This window comes from Lissotriton helveticus, chromosome 11, assembly GCF_964261635.1.
Source record: "Lissotriton helveticus chromosome 11, aLisHel1.1, whole genome shotgun sequence".
In the NCBI taxonomy this organism is placed as follows: Eukaryota; Metazoa; Chordata; class Amphibia; order Caudata; family Salamandridae; genus Lissotriton; species Lissotriton helveticus.
The window spans coordinates 464,915,500-464,937,283 of NC_136072.1; the positions used below are offsets into that span (position 1 = coordinate 464,915,500).

General features: G+C 44.9%; 2 protein-coding genes across 4 annotated transcripts in view; one reads left to right on the forward strand and one right to left on the reverse strand.

Annotated features, from left to right (window-relative positions):
• Positions 1-332: 332 nt before the first annotated feature.
• SNRNP25 (small nuclear ribonucleoprotein U11/U12 subunit 25) lies at positions 333-1,110 on the reverse strand. Its single transcript, XM_078666024.1, has one exon. The coding sequence runs from the start codon at positions 970-972 to the stop codon at positions 469-471; it is 504 nt and encodes a 167-aa protein (XP_078522150.1). The 5' UTR covers positions 973-1,110; the 3' UTR covers positions 333-468.
• A 181-nt stretch (positions 1,111-1,291) lies between these two features.
• Positions 1,292-21,784, forward strand: part of ATG16L1 (autophagy related 16 like 1) — a 78,095-nt gene continuing 57,602 nt past the window's right edge. Inside the window, exons 1-8 of one of the 3 annotated variants that reach the window (XM_078666021.1) lie at positions 1,296-1,759; positions 2,691-2,784; positions 8,968-9,073; positions 9,287-9,360; positions 9,440-9,691; positions 15,569-15,634; positions 19,942-20,028; positions 20,433-20,489. In XM_078666021.1, coding sequence (XP_078522147.1) covers positions 1,645-1,759; positions 2,691-2,784; positions 8,968-9,073; positions 9,287-9,360; positions 9,440-9,691; positions 15,569-15,634; positions 19,942-20,028; positions 20,433-20,489 — 851 coding nt within the window. In that variant the 5' untranslated portion in view covers positions 1,296-1,644. Of the gene's footprint in view, positions 1,760-2,690; positions 2,785-8,967; positions 9,074-9,286; positions 9,361-9,439; positions 9,692-15,568; positions 15,635-19,941; positions 20,029-20,432; positions 20,490-21,784 lie in introns of all 3 variants that reach the window. The other 2 variants (XM_078666022.1, XM_078666023.1) reach the window with 2 other exon arrangements.

The following is a 21,784-nucleotide window of genomic DNA, read 5'->3' on the forward strand; positions in this document are numbered from 1 at the left end:
ATCGGGTGGCTGTTAAAATCTGGGTTCCATACTCCTGCTGCCAAAGGAGTTCCACCGTCCACACTTGAAACTCTCCTTTGTGTGTCCGGAGCAGTAGTGCACTGCTAGAATGTTTCAACGACGACTATCCTTCATATTGTAATACACTCATAGAAATGGATTACTTTAAAGAGACAGGTCGATTATGAGACCATTCATTTGCAATTTTGCTGTATTTTTCAGTTAGGTTTATATAGAAATGTAATTACAACGAACGTGTTCCTAACAACAAATACAACATAAAAATGCAAATCCCAAACAATGGTTCAAAGAATGGGAGGTCGGTGCATCTGATATTACAGTGGAGTAGCTAAATGCCAAGTTGGCCACTCTGCTTCTTACCGCTGGTGCATAAAAAGTCTCTTCAATATTGCCCCGTGGATTAGCTACGCATGGGGTCTGTTCCTGTGATTATCTTACCCATCCACATTACTTTTTCCTCAACTTCTTAACAAACGTCACTTCGTCTCTGTTTTTTATACCATAATCTTTAAGTTTCTTTCGCTCTTCCATCAGCTTTTCCCCATTATACATTAAAAGGTATGTTCGCCATATATACTTCCAACTGATGTGCTGTATGCCGCCTTCGCGCGACTGCTTTAGCTGAACAAACCTCTGTATGGCTTTCTTTAAATCGAGGACGGTGGCACTCTGCACAACAACTATAGGCATCGTTTCTCCGTCTGCTTTGTTTACTTTGACCATCATTGCCTGCCCATACTCAAGTGCGATTTGAGAATGAATTTCTTCTAAAGTCACCTGGATGGGTAAATCGCAGAGCAGTGGATCTTGTACGATCATTGCTAGGCCTTCTTGGAAGATGTCTACGGCTTCCGCGTGGGGAAGCTCTTCATCCTCTAGTTTTTCTTCAGCAACCACGTCCTCAAACTTCACAGTAACATCCGCAGGCGGGGCAGGAGATTCGGCATCCATATTCAACACAATAAATCTATCAGCATTCAAATTTCCGCTTCAGAAACCCTTCGGTACCATCCTCGCCATCTTTCTTCAACTTCAATAACCTCTACCGCTCCCTTCCATTGCAACAACAGCGACATAGACAACAGACTTGCAAAATTCCTTATAGATGCAGACATAGAAAAAAGACTATATCAAGATGGCAGTTTCTTCATAGGTCCTTCAGTTACTTAGCGTTTGCTTTTTTGGTCCCGTGACGTCACCACGCAGCGTAGTTCGCCACACTCTTATTTCATTTCTTTGTTAGTCTTAAGCGTGTACGAGGAGTGCCCTTGGTTAGTTTACGGCTCCTCTGCTTCGGATGCGAGTGAAGGAATGGTTGTCCTGCAGTGCAGAGCTCCCAGGGCGGGTTTCTGTTTGGGCGTACTCGGGTGCGTCATCAGACTGCGACCGGCCTACGAGAGCAAGATGGCGGCGGGAAGGATGGGATGCTGTTGGGGTTACCAAAATCCCTGGGACACCTAGGGCAGTGCGAGGAAAGTTACGGAAGGCTCCAGGAGGAGCATAGGTCCGTAGCGCTCTTAATAATTCCGTAGAGTTTCGGGAAACACGTTGAAAAATAGCTCAGAAGAACAGAAGGGGAACCAGCCAGACGGGAGCCGGCAGCCCGAGTCCGGAGCTGCGGACATGGCCTCGGGCTGCCGGACGCAGTGTTTACCAGAATGGAAGCAGCATATTTCGCTGGAGTTGAGACGGAGGGACCGGGCCCAGAGGCAGGGATTCGAGGAGCTCATCCAGCAGTGTGAGTTAAGTAGCTGGCGTGGGATATTTATACACCAGACTCCTTTTAGACATTTCCTATGGAAGGGATTCTAACAGATGGTGCGAGGACTTGCCAATATTCAGCTTGACGGGCCTGACGACCCCTATGTTTAGTTAGAAAGGACGGAATGTGACTATATCTGGTCTGTGTTAAGATGCAGGGCGACATAAGGATAATTAACATGGGTTTTGTGGGGAAATTGATATATTCATCTTTGAGACTAGTGGTTAATTTTATACTGTGTACACAGTCGGGTTGAGGGCATGTAGATCAAGACCTAACGAACCTCGTTAAAGTGTGTGGTGTAACCAAGCTCGGGAATGCGAACAGGCCAGACTCGTATGTATTCATTCGCAAGTATTACACTAGGCCAGAAGTGCCGTAGGCCATCCCTCCGACTTGTAAGTTATCGCTGTTCCCGTTCCAGCTAGGCTGATCTGTTAGATGCCACAGTTAAATGTTGGTGTGGTAGATGAAATAGCCTGCTCGTAAACGTGCTCTGGCGAGTTCTAGTAAGAAAACCTGTGGTGGTCCGAAGTCGCACATTTCGAGTGAGATACATTCTCTCTCTCCCCCCCCCCTTGCAGCCACTTTCGAGTTGCGATTCAAAAAAAATCTCGTGCAGCTTTCCTCTAGATATGCTGAGGGTTTCTCATTCCGCCGTGGAATTTCTTGATGTATTGTTAGTTCACCTGACGCTGTGAGCTAATAATAGTGTGTAACCGCTAGTTTCAATGCTGACCGCTTAAAGAGTGATTGCTTGTTCAATTTGCGCTCTCTGTAGAGTGTAGACCAACATAGTGGGGATTGTTAGCCCTCCCAAAAATAGATATGACTTAATGCGCTCCTCCTATTGTAACCTAACTGTTTACCAGGTTTTAAACCCTTTTATAACGATTTCGTTTTTCAGATAATAAGCTGCTGGAGAAGTCAGACCTTCAGGGCGTGTTGGCTTCGAAGTTGCAAACCGAGAAGTACGAATCCCATAACAGACATGACATCAGGTCGATTTTTTTTTTATGTACAAAACCTATTTGGTGATTTAATAGACTAAACGTTTGTTCCATGCATATAAGAATTTAGCCCACATAGAGGGTACATATGACCTTTGACTTGCCTCTTAGTTCACTAATAGTAGTGCCATCAGGTGCACTACCACCTCATGCTAAAGCATGAGGTGGTAGTGGACTGTCATTTACAAGACAGCAGATTTTCCATTGAAATGGCCATAAACGGTCCCATTAACATGCAGTTATACTTTCAAAACTATATATGTATAATGGAAATATGGGTTTCAGCAAACATTTATCATTTGCACATTACCCAGTTTTCTTATTTGTTTTAATCGTATTAAAACAATGACACAAATTTGCAAAACAAGGGCTTTCATCGCTGCTGTAACTTATTTTTACATTTTTGTAAGGTTCACATTTTAGGTATTTAAGTGTTGGAATAAAACATGACATCACAGCCTTTCTTTACATATTTCCTTGTACAGCTCTTTTGTCACAGTTCACTTTACATCTACAATTACTTTACCATGTCTGACAGCAACTTCCAAGTATTTTGTAAATTACATTTTGACCTCTGTCTCTACATACAACAAATGTGACAATATAAAAATATTTAAAGGCATCTCTGAATCTCCTTCACTTTGATTGAACAGAATGTGATTTTCAGCTCGCCAGAGGGGGCAAGTAGAAGTGTTGAGGCCTGATTGTCAGACATTGCGCCTTAATCACAAATTGGTTAACTTTGCCATCCCTGTTAACCTTCCTTTCCGCTATAGTTGAAATCCTGATATTACCTTCCCTATTGTAGCAGGACAGAGGCAAAGATTAGGTTCAGGGGCAGGCCATTCAAACGTCCGCACAGGTAAAGTAAAGTGTTCACCTAAGTTCAGTGTCTTCAGCAACCTGGTATTCTACATAATCGACTGTCATCCGCATTTCCCAGTCCATATCTGGCTAATAATGTCACAGTAAGAGTGTTTAGAAAACTGCAGGTTTGCGAGTTGGTGTGGCGAAATGACAGAGGCTTACTACACAGTCCAAAACTACATTTTTCAAGATAAAATGTGTGCAAATTGTTACGGGTTCTCCACTTAATTCTTGCAAAGCCTCCTCAAAAACTTCTGTGGTCAATAAAATGAGTACCATTAAAAGACCATACTCTCCACTGAGAAGCACTGTCCAATGGCATTAAAAAAAAACATTTAAACTCTGGCCATCCTAAGCAGCACTGGGTGTAAAATTTAAACTGCAGTCGGTGAGCAGTGAGCGAATTTCGGCAGTGCTTCTGTATCCGATAACACATGAACGAAATAACATGCAGAAAATCCTGGCACGTTTTAAAAGCCCTTCTGGAAGGAGAATGCCATTTATATTCACAAAAGATTCTAATTTCAACTTTTTCTCAATCCATCTGCAGAAAAGTGCAAATAAGCATATGCTGGGGAAAATGGGTTTCTCATACTTATGCTTTTTCTACCTAAGCGCGCTATGGTGAGCCCAGGCGGTTCATATGTTACTGTAAGTGACAAAAAGACCACTGTTAAACACTTTGCAAAACAATAAATACATAAATAACTTACTCACGTTCTTGTTTTCACTTATTCTCGTTCACTTGCACTCTTTTCCTCTTTCTCTCTCCCTCACACACACTCATCTTCTCTCATTCCCTTTCCCTCCATTTTGTTGCCCAATTTTACGCTTCTTCTTTCCCATTTCGGTTTCTATCTCTTCCTTTCTCTTTTCACTCCCTTCTATTCCACACTCACTTCCTATCTCCCTCTTCCTCCTACTACCACCCATTTTTTCATACCTCCTAACCTCTCTCTTCCTCTGCACGCCTTCTTTTTCTCACCTTTCAGTATATGCCTCTCCTCACTTCTAAGGCCTCGTTCATCCCCTTCCCCTCCCATGTTTTCTCGTCCTCCATTCTGCTTCTCCCTCTTCCACTCTCCTTCCTCCTCTGCTTCTCCCTCTTCCTCTCATTCTCCTTCCTACACTTTCTTTCACTCTATGCCCCGTTCTAATCCCAGATCCTTTTGTGTTTCATCTCCTGCCTCCTCCGGCTTGTCTTTAACTGTCCCAGTTCCCTCTGGAAGCCAGCAAAGCGTGGGTGTAAATGCCAGGCCGGGTATGATGCCCCTGCCCTCCCGTTCTCCGGACAGATCTGGATCCTTAATTGTACCCAAATTAATCTATACCGGAAAGGGTGCGGTTTCTACAAGGAGCCCAAAAATCTCTCTAAATTTTTTCATCCTACTGGTTACGCTGTTAGACAAGTATTGCAAGGACTCTGGAGAAGGGGACGCTATTTCCGTGGTGCCTTCACTACCTCTTCATTATTTTTATGCTGCCATTAGCCGGTGAATAATTTCGCAGATATCACGAGCCAAAAACAGGCGCGCAACGCCCATTGGAATTAAAGGGCTTCTCTCGACCCCCCCCTCCCCCACCCCTCCTGCGTCTCAGGGTGGCAGCCCGGGATGAGACAGCTTCAGCTTCGCAGACACACAGCCCCCTTCGAGTACTTCACAGTCCTTTTGCATATTAATCAGGCGTTGATGGTTTTCACCCCTTCTTAGGGCCCCTGCAGCTCCACTCTGCCTCTCCGCCGTGGGAAACAATGAAAGGTGAAATTTTATGGTGGAGAGCGCGCCCCCCCCTGAGATGGCGGCGCGCGCCCCACAGTTTGAATAACTCTGCTCTAGTTGGTACTGCAGCTGTGCCTGCATGGCTCAGTCACTTTCATTCCGTGGTGTAGTTAAACCTGGTAGTTGGCTTTTGGTGATTGGCTAGCGTCCAGGCTGTGAGACTGGTGTGGATGGCAGGCCCCTCCTTTGTAGATAACAGCAGCAGCTACTGCAAGCAAGTCTATTTTCATAGGACTGGCTACCTGGGGCCGGCTTAAGCAGTGGCACCAGTCTTGGGCAGTAGTGGCCTTTACTTGAGCAGCTGCAGACTAGCACTCAAGCTTGCAAACATTGCGGTCTCCAAGCTGATTCTACTTCATGGAGTCTGGGGGGGCAGTTGGGCCCTCTGAGCCCAGCTTCAGTGGTGATTGAATCTCCTCCTCTGTTGGGGGTGGCAGCATAGTTACTTGGCACGCAGCAGACTATTGGAAAACACAGAATGACACACTCTTGTACAGCCTTATTTGCAGCTACTTGAATTGCATAAAGAGGCAAGGGAACGTCTTCATAGCACCGACCACTTGTGTATCGCTCTCTTGGCATCGTTAACTTTCCAAGAGGCATCCAAAATAGATCCAATGGGTCTCTTTACTCTGACTTCCACATAATCACACAGTCCTACTACTACTACTACTACAGTCCGTGTCTTACACATTCTGTGTACAAGCGCTAGTGTCTGAGTTTCTCATAACAGGGAAACTTAACATGAGAAGGGCTTTGTTTTTTCCCTTGCAGCCTTATTAAACTTCATTGCTTTAGTTTTCCTTAGTTACTCTGTTATAAATGAGAGTATTTGCGATTAGCCCATACCACCCATCGTAGGCCGAAAGGGATGTCTCTGTAATAAGTTAATAGAGGCTCTCAAAGCTGCCATGACAGGATTTGAATATTGATTGTGAGATGTAAAAGGAGTGTCAAAAGATGAAGATTAAAAGGAAGGCGACAACAGTACATTTAAGTTTTAGGGAGCTAATTATAGGGGTATGCTTTGTATCAAGCAAACATTTCCCACTGCTACCTTCATAAAGACCACAGTACATTTCCCAGCTAAAAAGCACTATTGCTTTACTCTTCCATGTGCTAGCGAGAGCAGTACCTTTAACCTACCACCAGTACAAGCCCACATACCTGCAAATCCCATCAGGCACTATAACCTAGCTATCTCATTCTTACATAATGTTGAAAAGCATCAGTAGGCGCTCACTTTGTTTATTTTCAGCATTGTGAATCTCTGTTAGCTCAGATAGTGGGCAAATGCCAGCCATGTTCCTTAAATGTAATAACAGTAAGTGTTTGTAAAAGTTACAACCGTTACCATATGCCCTTCGATAGCAAACTGTGGCGAACTTCTTGATCTGTCTATAAAAGTGGCAGATGGTGAATTTCACTGCAGCTGGATCACTTACGAATGGGGTGCTGGCGTCTGGCATCCACTCACTAAAATTACAAGGCTTCTGAAAAATCTTGGTGGTGTTACCAGTAATTTTTTGGAAATTTGAGAAAGCTCATCTGCAGCAGTGTCTCAATTATGCAAGAAAGTCATACACAAGTGCTATGGTTTGGTACGATCACACAGTGAGCACAATCTCTGTTGAAAGGCTTTGTGAAGTAAAAAAACATCAGCAACAAATACTGAAGTACTTGCAAGGGTTCGTTTTAAAACTTTACTTGGGGACATTGTTCAACAACTTTGTACTCGTGCACAAATGGGGCTAATCATTTCAAATATTTCATACATATTGACCAGAAATTATACGACCCATCTGTGGTCCCCAATCCACAGTTTGACAAACCCCCCCTTCTAAATTTTGGAAGGATTTTAAGTTACCTTTTAATGCAGAAGAAGACAAAGTGCAATTTTCACCTGTAAATATCTTTAAATTATGTACAGATCACTGTATTTTACTTTTTTTACTTGATTCTTTCATATTCGTATTCCCTCTGATATTTAAGTACTTACAAATCCTATGGTGTAAACCTAGAATAAAAGTACGTCTGGTCTCAAAGACCTGGCCAATACAGCTTTACAAGTTAGTTTTAATACGCCACTGGTGTTGCCATTCACCAGTAAACCAAGACTGTTAAATTCATCAAGTTCTTGAACTCTAAGTCATTAAATTGTCGTGCACTTCAACTTTTATTCATGGTTGTTAAAACCTGCACCAGTCCAAAAACCATGCAACATTCACAGTCCTAGCACTTTAAAATTAGTAAACTGAAAGAAATATTTAAAAGCCTCTGTAAACCCTTGGCTACTGCTGCAAGATGTAGAATAATGTGACTCTCATTGGGTCTCAAGCTAACACTGTTTACTACACTGAATCACTGTGCTTTACAGAGTATGCAGGCTCATTGACACTCTAGAAATTGAACTGGGCACATTAACTTTTCAGATCTGTCTCCCAACACACTTTTTTCAACTACTCATTTTCATGTACATTGGGTGCTAGTAATAGGTAAACAATTGTAAAAAGGAAACTTTAACATTTTTAAGTCTTGCTCTTCTCTAATCAACAATCCCAAATGGATCACATGTTTATTCTTTAAGTACCATTAAAAGTACTTAAAAATAATGTGGCCTCAAAGTTTGTTGTGCTGTTCTGTTTATATTGTGATTTGCTCATTTGTATAAAACTGGAATCTTTTTCAGCAGAGACCTCTATTCACATTGGGTGCAATGTCGACCCTGTAAATGTTGAAAGGTTTTAGAAGGAAGGAGTTTATATTGCAGTATTTTAGGACAATGGGTGAAGGGACGTTATTGCTCTTGAAGGCGAGGCTTATTAAGATTTTGAATTACTGGTGCTGTTATAAAGGGATCGACATCCCCATAGTGTCATTCTCAAAGGACAACCGTAGTCATTGGGTCATATATATCAGCAAACTATTTTATTAAAGGCTTATTAGTAGATTTCCTTCAATTGTAAATCTCGAATGCTTTAGTCTGGTAATAGTTACTACTGTTTATTTATGTTTTTATAAAGTTTTATATAGCGAGAACCTTTAATAGCTCTAATGAATTCCAAGCCAGATTTGGGTGCTAACAAAAGCTGTATGATAACCAAGAAAGAGTTCGATGGAAGGACCAGTCGAAATGCAGAGCCTTTACCAGCTTTGGTAGGGGAATTACCCATTATGATTTCTAGTCTTTCCTTCAGTGTTTCAGTATATGTTGATCGTTGATTAAACAAACCACTAGTTTTGCTATTCAAATAACGTCTATGGCAAGATGATCTTTTAAGTCCCAGGCAGCTGCCCCCCCTCCCTACCTATAAGGTAAGGACTATGACTATATCTCTTGCACTGTTCCTTACCTAAAGGAAGAGTTGGCTTCTGTCGAATTACAGCAAACTGGTTAAATGGCACGATTTGTCTATGGTTATTGGTGCAAGTACATGAGCGAGTATGGGAGTTTTTACTAAAATACCATGGGCAGCGTTTTGCTCCAGGTCACTTATTGTACTTCACTGCTCCTTCCTTTGAACAGCCCAGGGCATGACGGTTATAGGAGTGAGACCTTGCTGCAGGACCTAGCAGAGATGAGGATAAAACACCAAGAAGAGCTAACGGATCTCCACAAGAAACGAGGAGAGGTAAGTTCTTACTATGGGTAGTTATGTGCAAGGTAACATTTGTCTCCAAATAATGTCTTACAGTGTATCCTTGCATGCAGTCATGGTTGTGAGATGTTCCTGGATCCTCCATCTTTGTGCCCCAGTCTATTTCACTCCATTGTGTCCCCCCTCCCCTTTTCAGTTTCTTCCCACCATGAGCCCTTTTAATGTATTGCTCTCTCTTACACACAGTTGGCCCAGACTGTGATTGATTTGAACAACAAGCTTCAGCAGAAGGACCGTGAGATTCAGGCCAATGATGCACGGTAAGTTTGTTCCTGTTTTCTTTTTTTTTATCATGTGTGTGCAGACATTGCCTAACCCCCACTGTGGTTGCTGTTTCAGAATTGCCCAGTATTTGCAAGACATTGAGGACCTTAAAATGGAGTGCCAAGATCTGCGCTCCAAACTGCAGGATTTAGAGGAGGTGAATCAGACTCTTAAAGATGAATATGACGCTTTGCAGATTACCTTTAACGCCCTAGAGGAAAAGCTACGGAAGACCACAGAGGACAACCAGGAGCTTGTCGCCCGCTGGATGGCTGAGAAAGCCCAGGAGGCCAACCGCCTAAATGCAGAAAATGAGAAGGATGTCAAGTAAGTCCTTTCAAACATCCCCATTTCCATATTGACTCTAGAAGAACTTACCACTTTGGCTGCATTCTCTATGGCACAATTTGTTGCAAAAATGACATCCTTTGTTGTCCATTGCTCGCTGCTCGCCACAGGGTAGGTGAGCGAATTAAAAAATTTCCTAGCTATCGTAAGGACACGAAGGCGAGAATTCTGCTTTACTTTCTTCACTTTTATTATACACCAGCCATATAAAACCACAACAAGGGGAGAGGAGTTGGCCTTACGGCTATGGCGCTCGACCTGGGGATCTGGGTTCGAGTCTCGGTAACGACGCCAAAACCTCCTGTGATTCTGGGCAAATAACTTAATCTCCCCGAGCCTAAAAAATGAAAGTGTGTCCTCATGTAATGTAACTGGAAAATATGTAAAGCGCTCTGATACCTGATTCGGTTCGGGTCTAGTTCGTGCAATATAAAACTCTGCAAAAAAACAAAGACTTCATTTTCCACAGGACCCAGAGGAAAAAGTCAACAGTTCAACATAACCAATATCCAATCAATGGTGTCAGGTAATTCTCTAGATTGTTCCGTAACCTATCATGAATCGCCAGCAACAAGGACATCGGAGTGTGGCTTTGTCTTATCAGGTCTGGTTCGACAAGGGAGGCCTATAATAGTCATCCAGTTCTTGGTCTGATAACCTCATTGGTGATGGTACATAAATGGTTATCAGGGTTGCTTAGTTTGATCAAGTCTGATTCGACAGTCGCGACTCATTGTCAAGTCATCCACTACTAGGGCTGTTAACAACCACGTACCACCCACAATGGGGGTCAGAATGTCACTTTGATTAATGCCTGGCTGTCTTCACTCACTACACGGCCACTTTCATTAATATTGACCTCGTGTGCAGCTCATTTCACAGATTGGTAAAATGCCAAAAGACAAGACAGGTCAATCACACACACCTCAACAGGACATGGCGGGGATCACTGCCACGTTTTACAGCAAAAAAATAAATAATTTGCTGTATATTTAGCTGCACAAATATGTATATTTCACTACATGTTTGCTAATGATAAACATGAATTTTGTGGGCTAATCCTCGCCTCCGTGTCCTTAAAAGAATATAAACTTTGTTACTATAGCTAGAATATTTTTCATTCTATATCTGGACCGGAGGCATACCCCTGCTCAAGAAGCAGTCCTGGAGAAAGGCGTCCGTGACTACCGCTTCGGGATCCGGGCACCCGCTGAAGTACCTGGCTGGATGGTTACATTTAAAGAGGTTTACCGAGAACAGACCCCGCTTTGCCTAAAGGGTCTGGAAGACCGGCAGATGGTATTACTTAAGGCAAGGGATGTGGCCTTACGGCCGGAGCTGGTGCCTTTGGAGCTGGGGAACCAGATTTTAGCCTCTGTGTTTGCTCTGCATCCTGTGATTCTGGGCAAATTTCTTAATCTCCCTGTGCCTACCCGAAATCAAAAATGAATATGTCCTGTGTTGCGTAACCAGTGCTCATGTAAGCGCTTCAATACCTTCGGGTCGAGTTTGCGCCATATAAATTTGCACCAAAATAAAATCTTGCGTCTTTGATGTCAGGAGTGCTGCCACTTGATTACATTTTCTCTGGAGGTGTTCCGCTGTCATGGAGAACTGATTTGTAAGGCTTTAGGACTCTCAGGGAATACCCCTCCCCTATCGGGACCTCACACCTTACCCACCCCCAGTAAATCTAACATCCGGATTTTATATCTCAATACACGTTCCCTTGTAAAACATCAAACCGACATCTTTCTCCTACTTTCGGTTGAGAACCCGGATGTCCTTCTGCTCTCCGAAACCTGGCTAACCGATGACTCCCTCCCGGATATCTTGGCGGCATTACCCCCCAATTACTATCTGCTGAATGCCAACCGTCCTGGGGGTCGGTCCGGTGGCGGGGTGGCAGCTGTCGTACGTAAAAACATTAAAATTATTGCCACCGCCTCGCTGATCCTCCCTGAAGTGGATAATTTGGTTCTCAGCCTAGGCACTGAGGTAGGTGCAGTCATGGTTATAATTCTCTATCGCCCTCCCTCTCCTATGCCCTACTTTCCGTCTTCCCTTACTGAGCAGCTCGCCAACCTCATCACATCTACCTCTCGCGTCGCCATCTTTGGCGATTTTAACTATTGGTTCCAACACAAAGATGCTGGGCCGCACGCTACTGAGCTCTTCGAGACCCTTTCTAGTCTTAATTTTATCCAACTTATCAATCTCCCCACGCATAGCGCCGGTCATATTCTTGACCATATATGGACCATGGGGGTGAAATCCTCCTGCCCGCAGATCTCTCCTTGTGTGTGGTCTGACCACTTCCTGATCGATATTACACTCTCGATCAGTGATAATATCAGAGCCCCCCCTTCAGAGGGTGGTGTGGCTCGCAAGTGGAGGTCTGTCGATCCTTCTGCATTTCTTTCTCACCTGGCCCGTTCCCACCCTCCCCTCCCTAGCGACATCTGTATTGACGAGCGAGATGGTAATATCTCTGCCTGGCTCACATCTGCCAGTAACATCTTTGCTCCGCTGACGAAGTTCCCCCGCTCACGGCATAGCAACTCCCACAAATGGTTTGACCATCAACTTAAAACCCAACATTTGGAGTTACGCCAGCTGGAGCGTAAATGGAGAAGAACCTACTGTTCTATGAGCAGAGACAGTTATGTTACTGACCGCAATAAATACAAAAAAGCCATTGCTATGGCCAAAGCTACCTATGTCTCTAACAGGATCCTCTCCGCCCCCTGTAAATCAAAGGAGATCTTCAAAGTGCTTGAAGAATTCTCTTCCGATCCTAGGACGCTCCCTACCCAGGCTCCGACTCAGGAATCCTGTAATGCCCTCAGCTCTTTTTTTCTGGAAAAAATCGTCCTGATCAAGGACACTATTCCCGTTACCGTTCCTGGCGCTAATTTCACCTGCCCCCCTCCTAACGCTCTCACTTTCACTCACTTTCCCCCTCTAGATTCTAAATCTTTGGCCACCCTGGCCACTCGGATTAAATCTGGTTCTCCGGACGACTGTTGTCCACCTTCTATACTACGGGACATCTGTCTCCATCTCCCTGATAATGTTCTCTCTCTGCTAAACTCTTCTCTCTCTTCTGGCTCCGTACCTAACTCCTTCAAGGCAGCTGTTCTAGTGCCTTTACTGAAGAAACCGGGAGCGGACCCCACGGTCCTGGCGAATTATCGGCCAATTTCTCTTCTGCCCTTCTTCGCCAAAATCCTGGAAGCCCACGTCACCACTTGTCTCTCGCAGTTCATTGAGAGCTCCAGCTTCCTCGAGGGCAACCAGGCCGGTTTTAGACCCGGCCACTCCACGGAGGTAGTCATCTTGGCCGTACTGGACGCTCTCCGAGCTGGCGTGGACAGGGGCACCTCCCAGGCCCTGGTTCTTCTAGATCTGTCGGCCGCCTTCGACACGGTGGATCATAACATCTTACTCCACCGTGTCGAACAGGCCGGCATCCAGGGCCTGGCGTTGACGTGGGTCAAATCCTTCTTGTCCGGGAGGTCTCAGACTCTTAGCCTGGGAACTTTCAGGTCTTCTAGGGAGTGTTCACTCTGCGGGGTTCCCCAGGGCTCTTCCTTATCCCCTCTTCTCTTTAATCTATATCTTCAACCTCTTCTCTTCTCTCTGAGGCAGTGGGACGTCACCGTATTCCATTACACTGACGACCTTCAACTCATCTTTCCTCTTAACTCTTCTTCTGCTGTTTCTAATTTCCAGGCGGCCATGACTCATATCCTCCAGTGGATGAGCCAGAACCAGCTCAAACTCAATCCCGGGAAGACGGAACTCCTTCTTCCCGGCAAGAGCTCTATTCACTGGGGCCCGCATTTCTGGCCGGGAGACCTCGGTGCTCCTCCTTCCCCCGTGGCTTCAGTAAAGAGTCTCTGGGTCATCATTGACTCCGAATTATCTCTCAAACCCCAAATAGGGTCGGTGGTCTCCACCTGCATGTACCAACTGCGCAGGATCAGAAAGGTGGCGTACATTCTGACGCCCGAAGCCCTGATTTTAGTCATCATGGCCCTTGTCCTCTCCCGTTTGGATTTTTCCAACTCCCTTTATCATGGGCTGCCTACAGGCCTTCTCGCTAGACTCCAGATCGTCCAGAACCAAGCGGCGAGACTAGCCTGCGGGATTCCGAAATGGCAATCAGCCAAACCCTTTCTTGCTAAACTCCACTGGCTTCCTATCTCCTCTAGGGCAGCCTTTAAAATCGGCTGCCTCACTTTAAAATCCCTCACTGGCACTTGCCCTGCCTTTCTGAAATCCCTCATCAGTCCCTATCGCCCCTCACGTAATCTCAGATCTTCTACCCTTCGCCTCTTGGTTGTTCCCTCTTTTAAACTTTGCAGAATGGGTGGCCGGAGATTTGCTCTCCTTGCCCCCACTCTCTGGAACTCTCTTCCCCCCTCACTCAAATTCTCAAATTCACTAACCCAATTTTCCCACATTCTGGTTCAATCCTTTTTCCCTCTCAGTGTCAGACTAGCGCCAGGAAACCCATGGTGACAGAGCGCTTTAAAAATGCCACATAACATAACATAACATAACCTTAACATAACATACGGCAGTATTCCTAGAAATTTATGGCCAAATTTGAGAGGGTCTTGTAAATGCGAGACCTATTCAAAGAAGCGCCCGCCATTGTCCCGGGCTGCCTGTAAAGTTATGTGTACATGGGACTAACAAGCCAATTAACGAATCCGAAGCCATCATTTACGATGGGCAATGACAAAAATGGGCGGGGGGTTTCAATTCCATACTCCAATAAAGCATGCCGCAGTGCATGCGCTGCCCAGACTCTCCCTACAAAAAATTATTTATATATATATATATATATATATATATATATATATATATATATATATTTTTTTTTTTTTTTTGTGCGAATTCAATAAATAGTTTTTAATTTGAGTGCTTGTTTTTGTGTGTCGAAATTGCTTGGACCAGGGACTCAGTGGGGGTCACCGATTCTCAGTAGTGTTTCGTTGGGGGTCCATGGGTTCCAGTAATGGTTACATGAGGGTCCACAGATGTCAAACGGTTAAGAACCACTGTTCCAGACTGCTCTTGGTTTTTCCCATGGTATGTTTTAAGAGGAATAATGTTACTTCACCATTTGTCCTTCCTTTTAGACCAGAGAGTAATCGCCTTTCACTCTTCCGGAAGGCTAGCCAGTCTGGGGCAGTCTAAGGTTAAGCAAACAAGAGGGAGCTCAGGTGGCAGGCTCATAAGCGTTGGATGCAGTTGGGATCCTAGAGGGTAACTGAAATGATATATTGACACAATCATGATCTCTAATTTTGGTTTAGCTCCACATTCTCATAAAGGTTGGTTGATTGTAGGAACGTTTACTGAGGTGATAACCCAAAACCAGAAGTTCACTTGCAAGGAGGAAAAACCCCTTAAGAGCAAGAATACACAACTTTTGTTGTTGTAAGTTCACTTGACCAATTCAAACTTGCTCTGGCCTGAACAGAAAGCACAATATGGGTGGTACTACAACAGACACTGGTTTAGGCAGTGGCCCTTGCAAACTAATTGTGCTCTCTATCCCCAAGGAGCACCAACTTTTGGACAACCATTCAAGAGATGAACACCCTAAAATGCCACTGGGCTGATAATAGTGTGGTGCTATGCTAAGCCTAAGAGTTCTGTTAACCGTGGTTGCCTTTACATGCATGATCACGATTGACCGCAAAACTGGACCTGCTACCTGTTTCAGACTTGTGTATCTGAAGCATAAACATTCTTGGTCTGCTGGTTTTATTCTGCTGTGGAATTGGATGGCGTTGGGTTGTTCACAATTTAATAACTGCTCCTCATTGTATTATATAGGAAGCAACAAACCCGATTGCAGAATGAGCTTGCTGAAGCTGCGAAAGAGCCCTTGCCCCTTGAGCCGTAAGTGCTTGAATAGATTTAATTGGCTTTTTCTTTCACCTCCCCTGTTAATTCTTGTGTTTTCTGTTCTCTTGCATTACTATAGCTTTCTTCTTTTCCTTCTTTCAAATGCATTTGCTACAAATTTGTAATGGGCACTTGATGGCTGACCACTTTCATTGCACTTCACGTATTGCCTGCATAACATCCAGTGTGTTTTAGTTCTGGTGCTTTCTGCACAGCTTTAAAAATGTTTGTCTGCCCTCGCTTGCTGCATCTGTTTTTGTTCAGCTTAAACACTTGGAAACAAACTCCCTGCACTTCAGAGCTGGCCTTTTTGCTCACATTTTCTTTTCCTTGTACCTAGTATTTCTACTGACCACCACTTAGAAGTACCTTATTGTTTCTTGGTGACATTGAATGGTCTGAAAGGATTAGCAAATGATTTAGTTTATTACTTCAGCGGGCTTCAGATTAGTATCTGGTAATTGGAGAAAGCATTTTCTAATGGCAGGGTGTATTTTAAAGGTCTAAGCCGGTTTGCTTACGACTTCTTGTGGGAATTCTTAAGCTTTGCTAGGTATTCATTTTGCACGTTGCTTACTATTGGCTTTGTTACTCAGTTACTTGCTAGTTTTGAAGTGTAGAGGACACAAATATTTGAATATCATAACACATCAGTGCACTTGGTGATATTTCCACACAGTTTGTGAGTAGCAAAAGTATCTGTCAGTGTATATGTGATTGTCATTTCAATTGAAAATTTGTTTTTAGTGGCAGTGTACACCACTCCATTATACACTCCACGACATGCCACTCCACTCAACACTCCACCACTTAATTACACAACATTTACCCTACTCCACTCTGCCCTTCCCCCCCATCTCAACTCTGCCCTTCTCAACTCTGCCCTTTCCCCCCCTTCTCAACTCTGCCCTTCTCAACTCTGCCCTTTCCCCCTTCTCAATTCTGCCCTTCTCAATTCTGCCCTTTCCCCCTCTCAACTCTGCCCTTTCCCCCCTCTCAACTCTGCCCTTTCCCCCCCTCTCAACTCTGCCCTTTCCCCCCCTCTCAACTCTGCCCTTTCCCCCCCTCTCAACTCTGCCCTTTCCCCCCCTCTCAACTCTGCCCTTTCCCCCTCTCAACTCTGCCCTTTCCCCCCCTCTCAACTCTGCCTTTCCCCCCCTCTCAACTCTGCCCTTTCCCCCCTCTCAACTCTGCCCTTTCCCCCCCTCTCAACTCTGCCCTTTCCCCCCCTCTCAACTCTGCCCTTTCCCCCCCTCTCAACTCTGCCCTTTCCCCCCCTCTCAACTCTGCCCTCTTCCCCCCCTCTCAACTCTGCCCTCCCCCCCCCTTCTCAACTCTGCCCTCCCCCCCCCTTCTCAACTCTGCCCTTTCCCCCCCTCTCAACTCTGCCCTTTCCCCCCCTCTCAACTCTGCCCTCTTCCCCCCCTCTCAACTCTGCCCTCCCCCCCCCTTCTCAACTCTGCCCTCCCCCCCCCTTCTCAACTCTGCCCTTTCCCCCCCTCTCAACTCTGCCCTTTCCCCCCCTCTCAACTCTGCCCTTTCCCCCCTCTCAACTCTGCCCTTTCCCCCCTCTCAACTCTGCCCTTTCCCCCCTCTCAACTCTGCCCTTTCCCCCCTCTCAACTCTGCCCTTTCCCCCCTCTCAACTCTGCCTTTCCCCCCCCTCTCAACTCTGCCCTTTCCCCCCCTCTCAACTCTGCCCTCTTCCCCCCCTCTCAACTCTGCCCTCTTCCCCCCCTCTCAACTCTGCCCTCTTCCCCCCCCTTCTCAACTCTGCCCTCTTCCCCCCCCTTCTCAACTCTGCCCTCCTCCCCCCTTCTCAACTCTGCCCTCTTCCCCCCCTTCTCAACTCTGCCCTCTTCCCCCCCTTCTCAACTCTGCCCTCCCCCCCCCTTCTCAACTCTGCCCTCCCCCCCCCTTCTCAACTCTGCCCTCCCCCCCCCTTCTCAACTCTGCCCTCCCCCCCCTTCTCAACTCTGATGTCCCCCCCCCCCCCCCTTCTCAACTCTGCCCTTTCCTCCCCATCTCCACTCTGCCCTCCACTCTGCTCCCCCCCCCCCCCCCCCCAACTCAAATCTACTCCACTCACTCTAACCCTCTCCACTGCAATCTACCCCATCGGGGCTCGAGAAATCTACAAACCCATTCACTATGGCAAGTTAGATTTTCTTCAAGGCAAGCTGTTTTTAGGGCCTACTGGCCCGTGCTAGTGAACTGAAAAATAAGATGCTCTGTGCACTTACAAAGCAAATGAGCAATAAAGATGGCTTTAAATCTTGTTCTATCACATTAGCACTGTATTCATAAAAAGAGGTCAAACGTTCTTACCCAGAATCCCCTGCAAACCTCATTTTGCTTAAAAAAAGAAATGACGCTTTCTTCACATTTCTGTGTGTGAAAGTTGTGGGACCACTGGGCGGAATAAATGTCCTCCCACCCAGCGTTTCCCCAGGTCTCCCGATTATTAAAAAAAAAAAAAAAAAAGCTACCTCAATTCTGTGGGTGGGCCAGGTACCCGCAACGGGGATGAGCCCAAAACATTGTGGAGGAATCAAAATTATCGATAACAGAAGACCTGGTTTTGCAGTGGAGTTCCCTGCAACCTCAAATTTAGCTTTAAAAAAATAAAAACTGTCATACTTTGTCTGGGATCACCATCCGTCGCAAATTTCCTGAAAGTTCTCCATCAACGTAAGTGGACCTCATACCAAAGTAATATATTGTTTTTACTTGAGCATAAAAAAATCCTCATTCTGACGAAAATCCTGATCCTCAAGGCTGAGATAGCTGCACACGATTCTGTAACCATTCTATACTTGTGAGGGTAGTGTTGAAGATGCATCATGTTTCAGATATAATTTCTGACACTGAGCAAAGTGGTAATAACATTAGATTTAATGTACACTCTTGGTGGTATTATCTGAAGGATGTACATTCAGGCATACCTTCAGGACAAGTTGAGAGATTGTGATGGTGGAGATATTTTGAGAGAGCAACTGATAGAAGTTCTGAAAATTCATTAGGGGTCCTATTCACAAGGGACCTATAGCCACAAATTGGGAGGGTTTGAATTTGTATATGGAAAGCCAGACGTTTTCTGAGTAATTGAAATGCAGGTGATATCAGAGTACATAAAATAAATTGCAGCACAAACGTAAATACTTAAGCAGAAAGTGAATTATCCCCCACCTTCAGAAAACCGCAACCATCTAGCCAAATTTTAGGAGGTTCACTGGTAGGAAGTCAACAGCAGGTCCTATACTACTGGTTTCCAGCTTGAAATATTTTCCAGATTTTTTTAATCTAGGGAATGCACAGTTTAACTTATGCGGTTCACTTATGCCATATGTTTACATAAATAATAATTGTAATGGCATCCATGTGAGCTTGCCTGGCTCTTTTCTGGCCTCTGAAGTGTTGCTATATCCATAGAAGAGTTCTGCAGTATAGCCGGGGGGGGGGGGGGGGTTGCTTAGAATGTACATGAGTTTAGGAAGCAAACCAAGGCTAAACATGCAAGTTTAGTGATCGGTCTACGAATTCCTATATTTGAAGGTGATGGTGGGGCGGTTACTTTAATATTTTTTTACATTTTAACCCAATGCATTCCTTTTTTTTTTTTTTCGGTTAAAATTTGCTGCATTGCCCACCCCATAAGGAGTGTTGTTAACACAAGCTTTTGAGGGAACAGTTAAAAACTTGATGATCCACCATAAGTCAAACCTCATGGATCAGTCACTTTTTTTCCAAGACCTTGTTTTTGTAGCCATGCATTCTTCATTATAAGTGTAGGAGATAGTGCATTGGTGGGTGATAGTATTAGTTTAGACCTACCTCGTCACGTTTGTGTATTTCATGTAGTGTGCTAGGATTCATACTACATCTGTGAACATGCTTGATGCACTGGTTTATTTAGGGAGTAGGATTCAGGTTGAGTGCTTTCAATTATTTTGCTGGTTCGTTGTGCTTTTGGTAAAATTCTGTGAGCAGGTTATGAGAATTGGTAGTGACTGCTCGTTGACTCTTTGCTATTGAGGCTACCTCATCAACTCCTGGATATTACCACTGTGCTCCTTGGTTAACTTGAAAGGCACTGGAAGTGTTACTGAGCAGTACTTCCAGATTATTTTGGAAACCTGCAATAAATGCTGTCCAAGTCCCATTGGTTAACACTCCAGCCCTACCTAGGCCCTGAAAGTCCTACTGCAGTCATGGTATGAAGCATATAGTGTGAGTTCTAGTCCAGTGGCAAGTTAAAGAGTTGGTTGTCGTAAAGTCTTTAAGGTGTTCATCCTTCTACAGGGATGATGATGAGATAGAAGTTCTGGAACAGAACCCTGATTCCACAGGAGATACATCCCCCGTCCGAGCAGTCACCCGTACACCCAGGTAAGGAGGCAGGGTGGTGGGTGGAAGAGATTTTAGATTACTGGGGGCAAGTAAATTCCCTCTTCTACACCTGCTCGGTTAAAAAAAAAAGTGCATTCACATCCATTGAAGAGCAGTTCAGATGGGTGCCCCCTAGCGCATATACCAGAGTTTTGGGTGGCAGATTGATATTTAATTGGAACAACTTGGATTTAATGTGGTGTACGCATTTCAAACTTTAGAGTTTACTTGTTGTACTAATTATTGCAAAACACTAACTCTATCTGAATGTATGCAGAAATATTCTTGCAGTTATCAATTAGTTGGTTGATACTACTGTAATGATGCAGAATAGAATATTGTGAATTTTTAGAGCAATACATGAGAGCATATATTTACCTCTATGCAACCCTCCTCCTTTCTAGTAAGAGACAGTCACAGCCAAGCGGAGGCCTTCTGGATTCTTTCACTAATATTTTTGGGTAGGTTCCATCTTCCCACCCTTCCTTACAATTTTCTACTTCAAAATGTCCAACCTTCTTGGTAACGTTTTTCTCTCTTGGTGCCTCTAATTCTCTTTGCTTGCTCTTTGCACCGCCTTGATGTGTCTACAGCGTTTCTCCTTTGGGGACATTGAATGATTGTCATCTGCAGGATTGCAAGAAGTAGCAGTCTGTTACTTTGTGTTTTCACTGGGTGGGGAGGGTGTTCAGGCAGTGTAACCAGGTTAACCTTAATAACCTTTTTGCTCCCTATGATTGATATGGTTTAGGGAAGCGATATGGCCAGGCTTTCTGGTCTGCCTGTGGCAGAACATGCCCTCACCAGATTGCATGCCACTTCAAAAGAAGTTGTGTTTTAAGGCGATCAGTGATCACATGTATGATTTCATACACCTCTGCCCAAAATGAAGACTCTTAGGCACTGCCATGCAAGATGGTAAAAAGTTGGCTGCCGTGAGCCACCGACTAGTTGCAATGATGTGCAATAAATTTGTGTTTGATTTAAACTGGATAAGACGCAATCTGTAATTAGGGGAGAGGAGTGTCAGTGGACTGCAACAGAAGGTCCATTGATGTGTATCTGTCTGTGTTCCACATTTCAAGCGCTTTATGGGATCATTTGGGTGGGGATAGTTGCATTTGATTATGTAGGCATGTAATGAGTTTGCGTGATGGGAGGTAAGTATGTATTCCTATGCTGAGTCATGTGCTGCCAACAGGTGGCCCTCAATTGGTAGTACAGCAGCAAGTTGAGAAAGTTGCATACCTGTGATGCGTTGACAAACTGTTATGACGCGGTCAGCGGCCTAGAGATACGAGAATGTTTTGATAATTATACTTGGTGGCTCGTGCTATAGCCCCTTTGTCATGCAGGTGTGGCATAGTGGGATTGTTGGGAGTGGGATAGAAGGAGAAATAAGATTGCTAGTCTAGCCCTATTCATCCGATGTTATGATGTCTCCTACCCGTAAATATACCCACAATGCACACAGTACTTTGGACACAGAACAGCAAGTAATACCAATGCACAGTGGTTCCCAGGGGAGAGACCATACCATGTCAAAATAGTGGAATATATACCACGATCTAGGTCGAGACTGGACCCAGAAGATGTAGAAGAGTTGGGGACCCAAGGAACCACCCCGGAAGAGTGTCTAGGAACCCCAGAGCGGTCGTGTGCAAGAGTATGCACAACCGAGTACTCGCCATCACTCAATGAGTAGGTCGCAGTTGAAGTCTTACCACCGGAGGATGAAGAGTCGGCTGGAACCCAC

Excerpts from the sequence above, each read along its gene's own strand:
- SNRNP25 (XM_078666024.1), bottom strand. The coding sequence starts at position 972 with ATGGATGCCGAATCTCCTGCCCCGCCTGCGGATGTTACTGTGAAGTTT.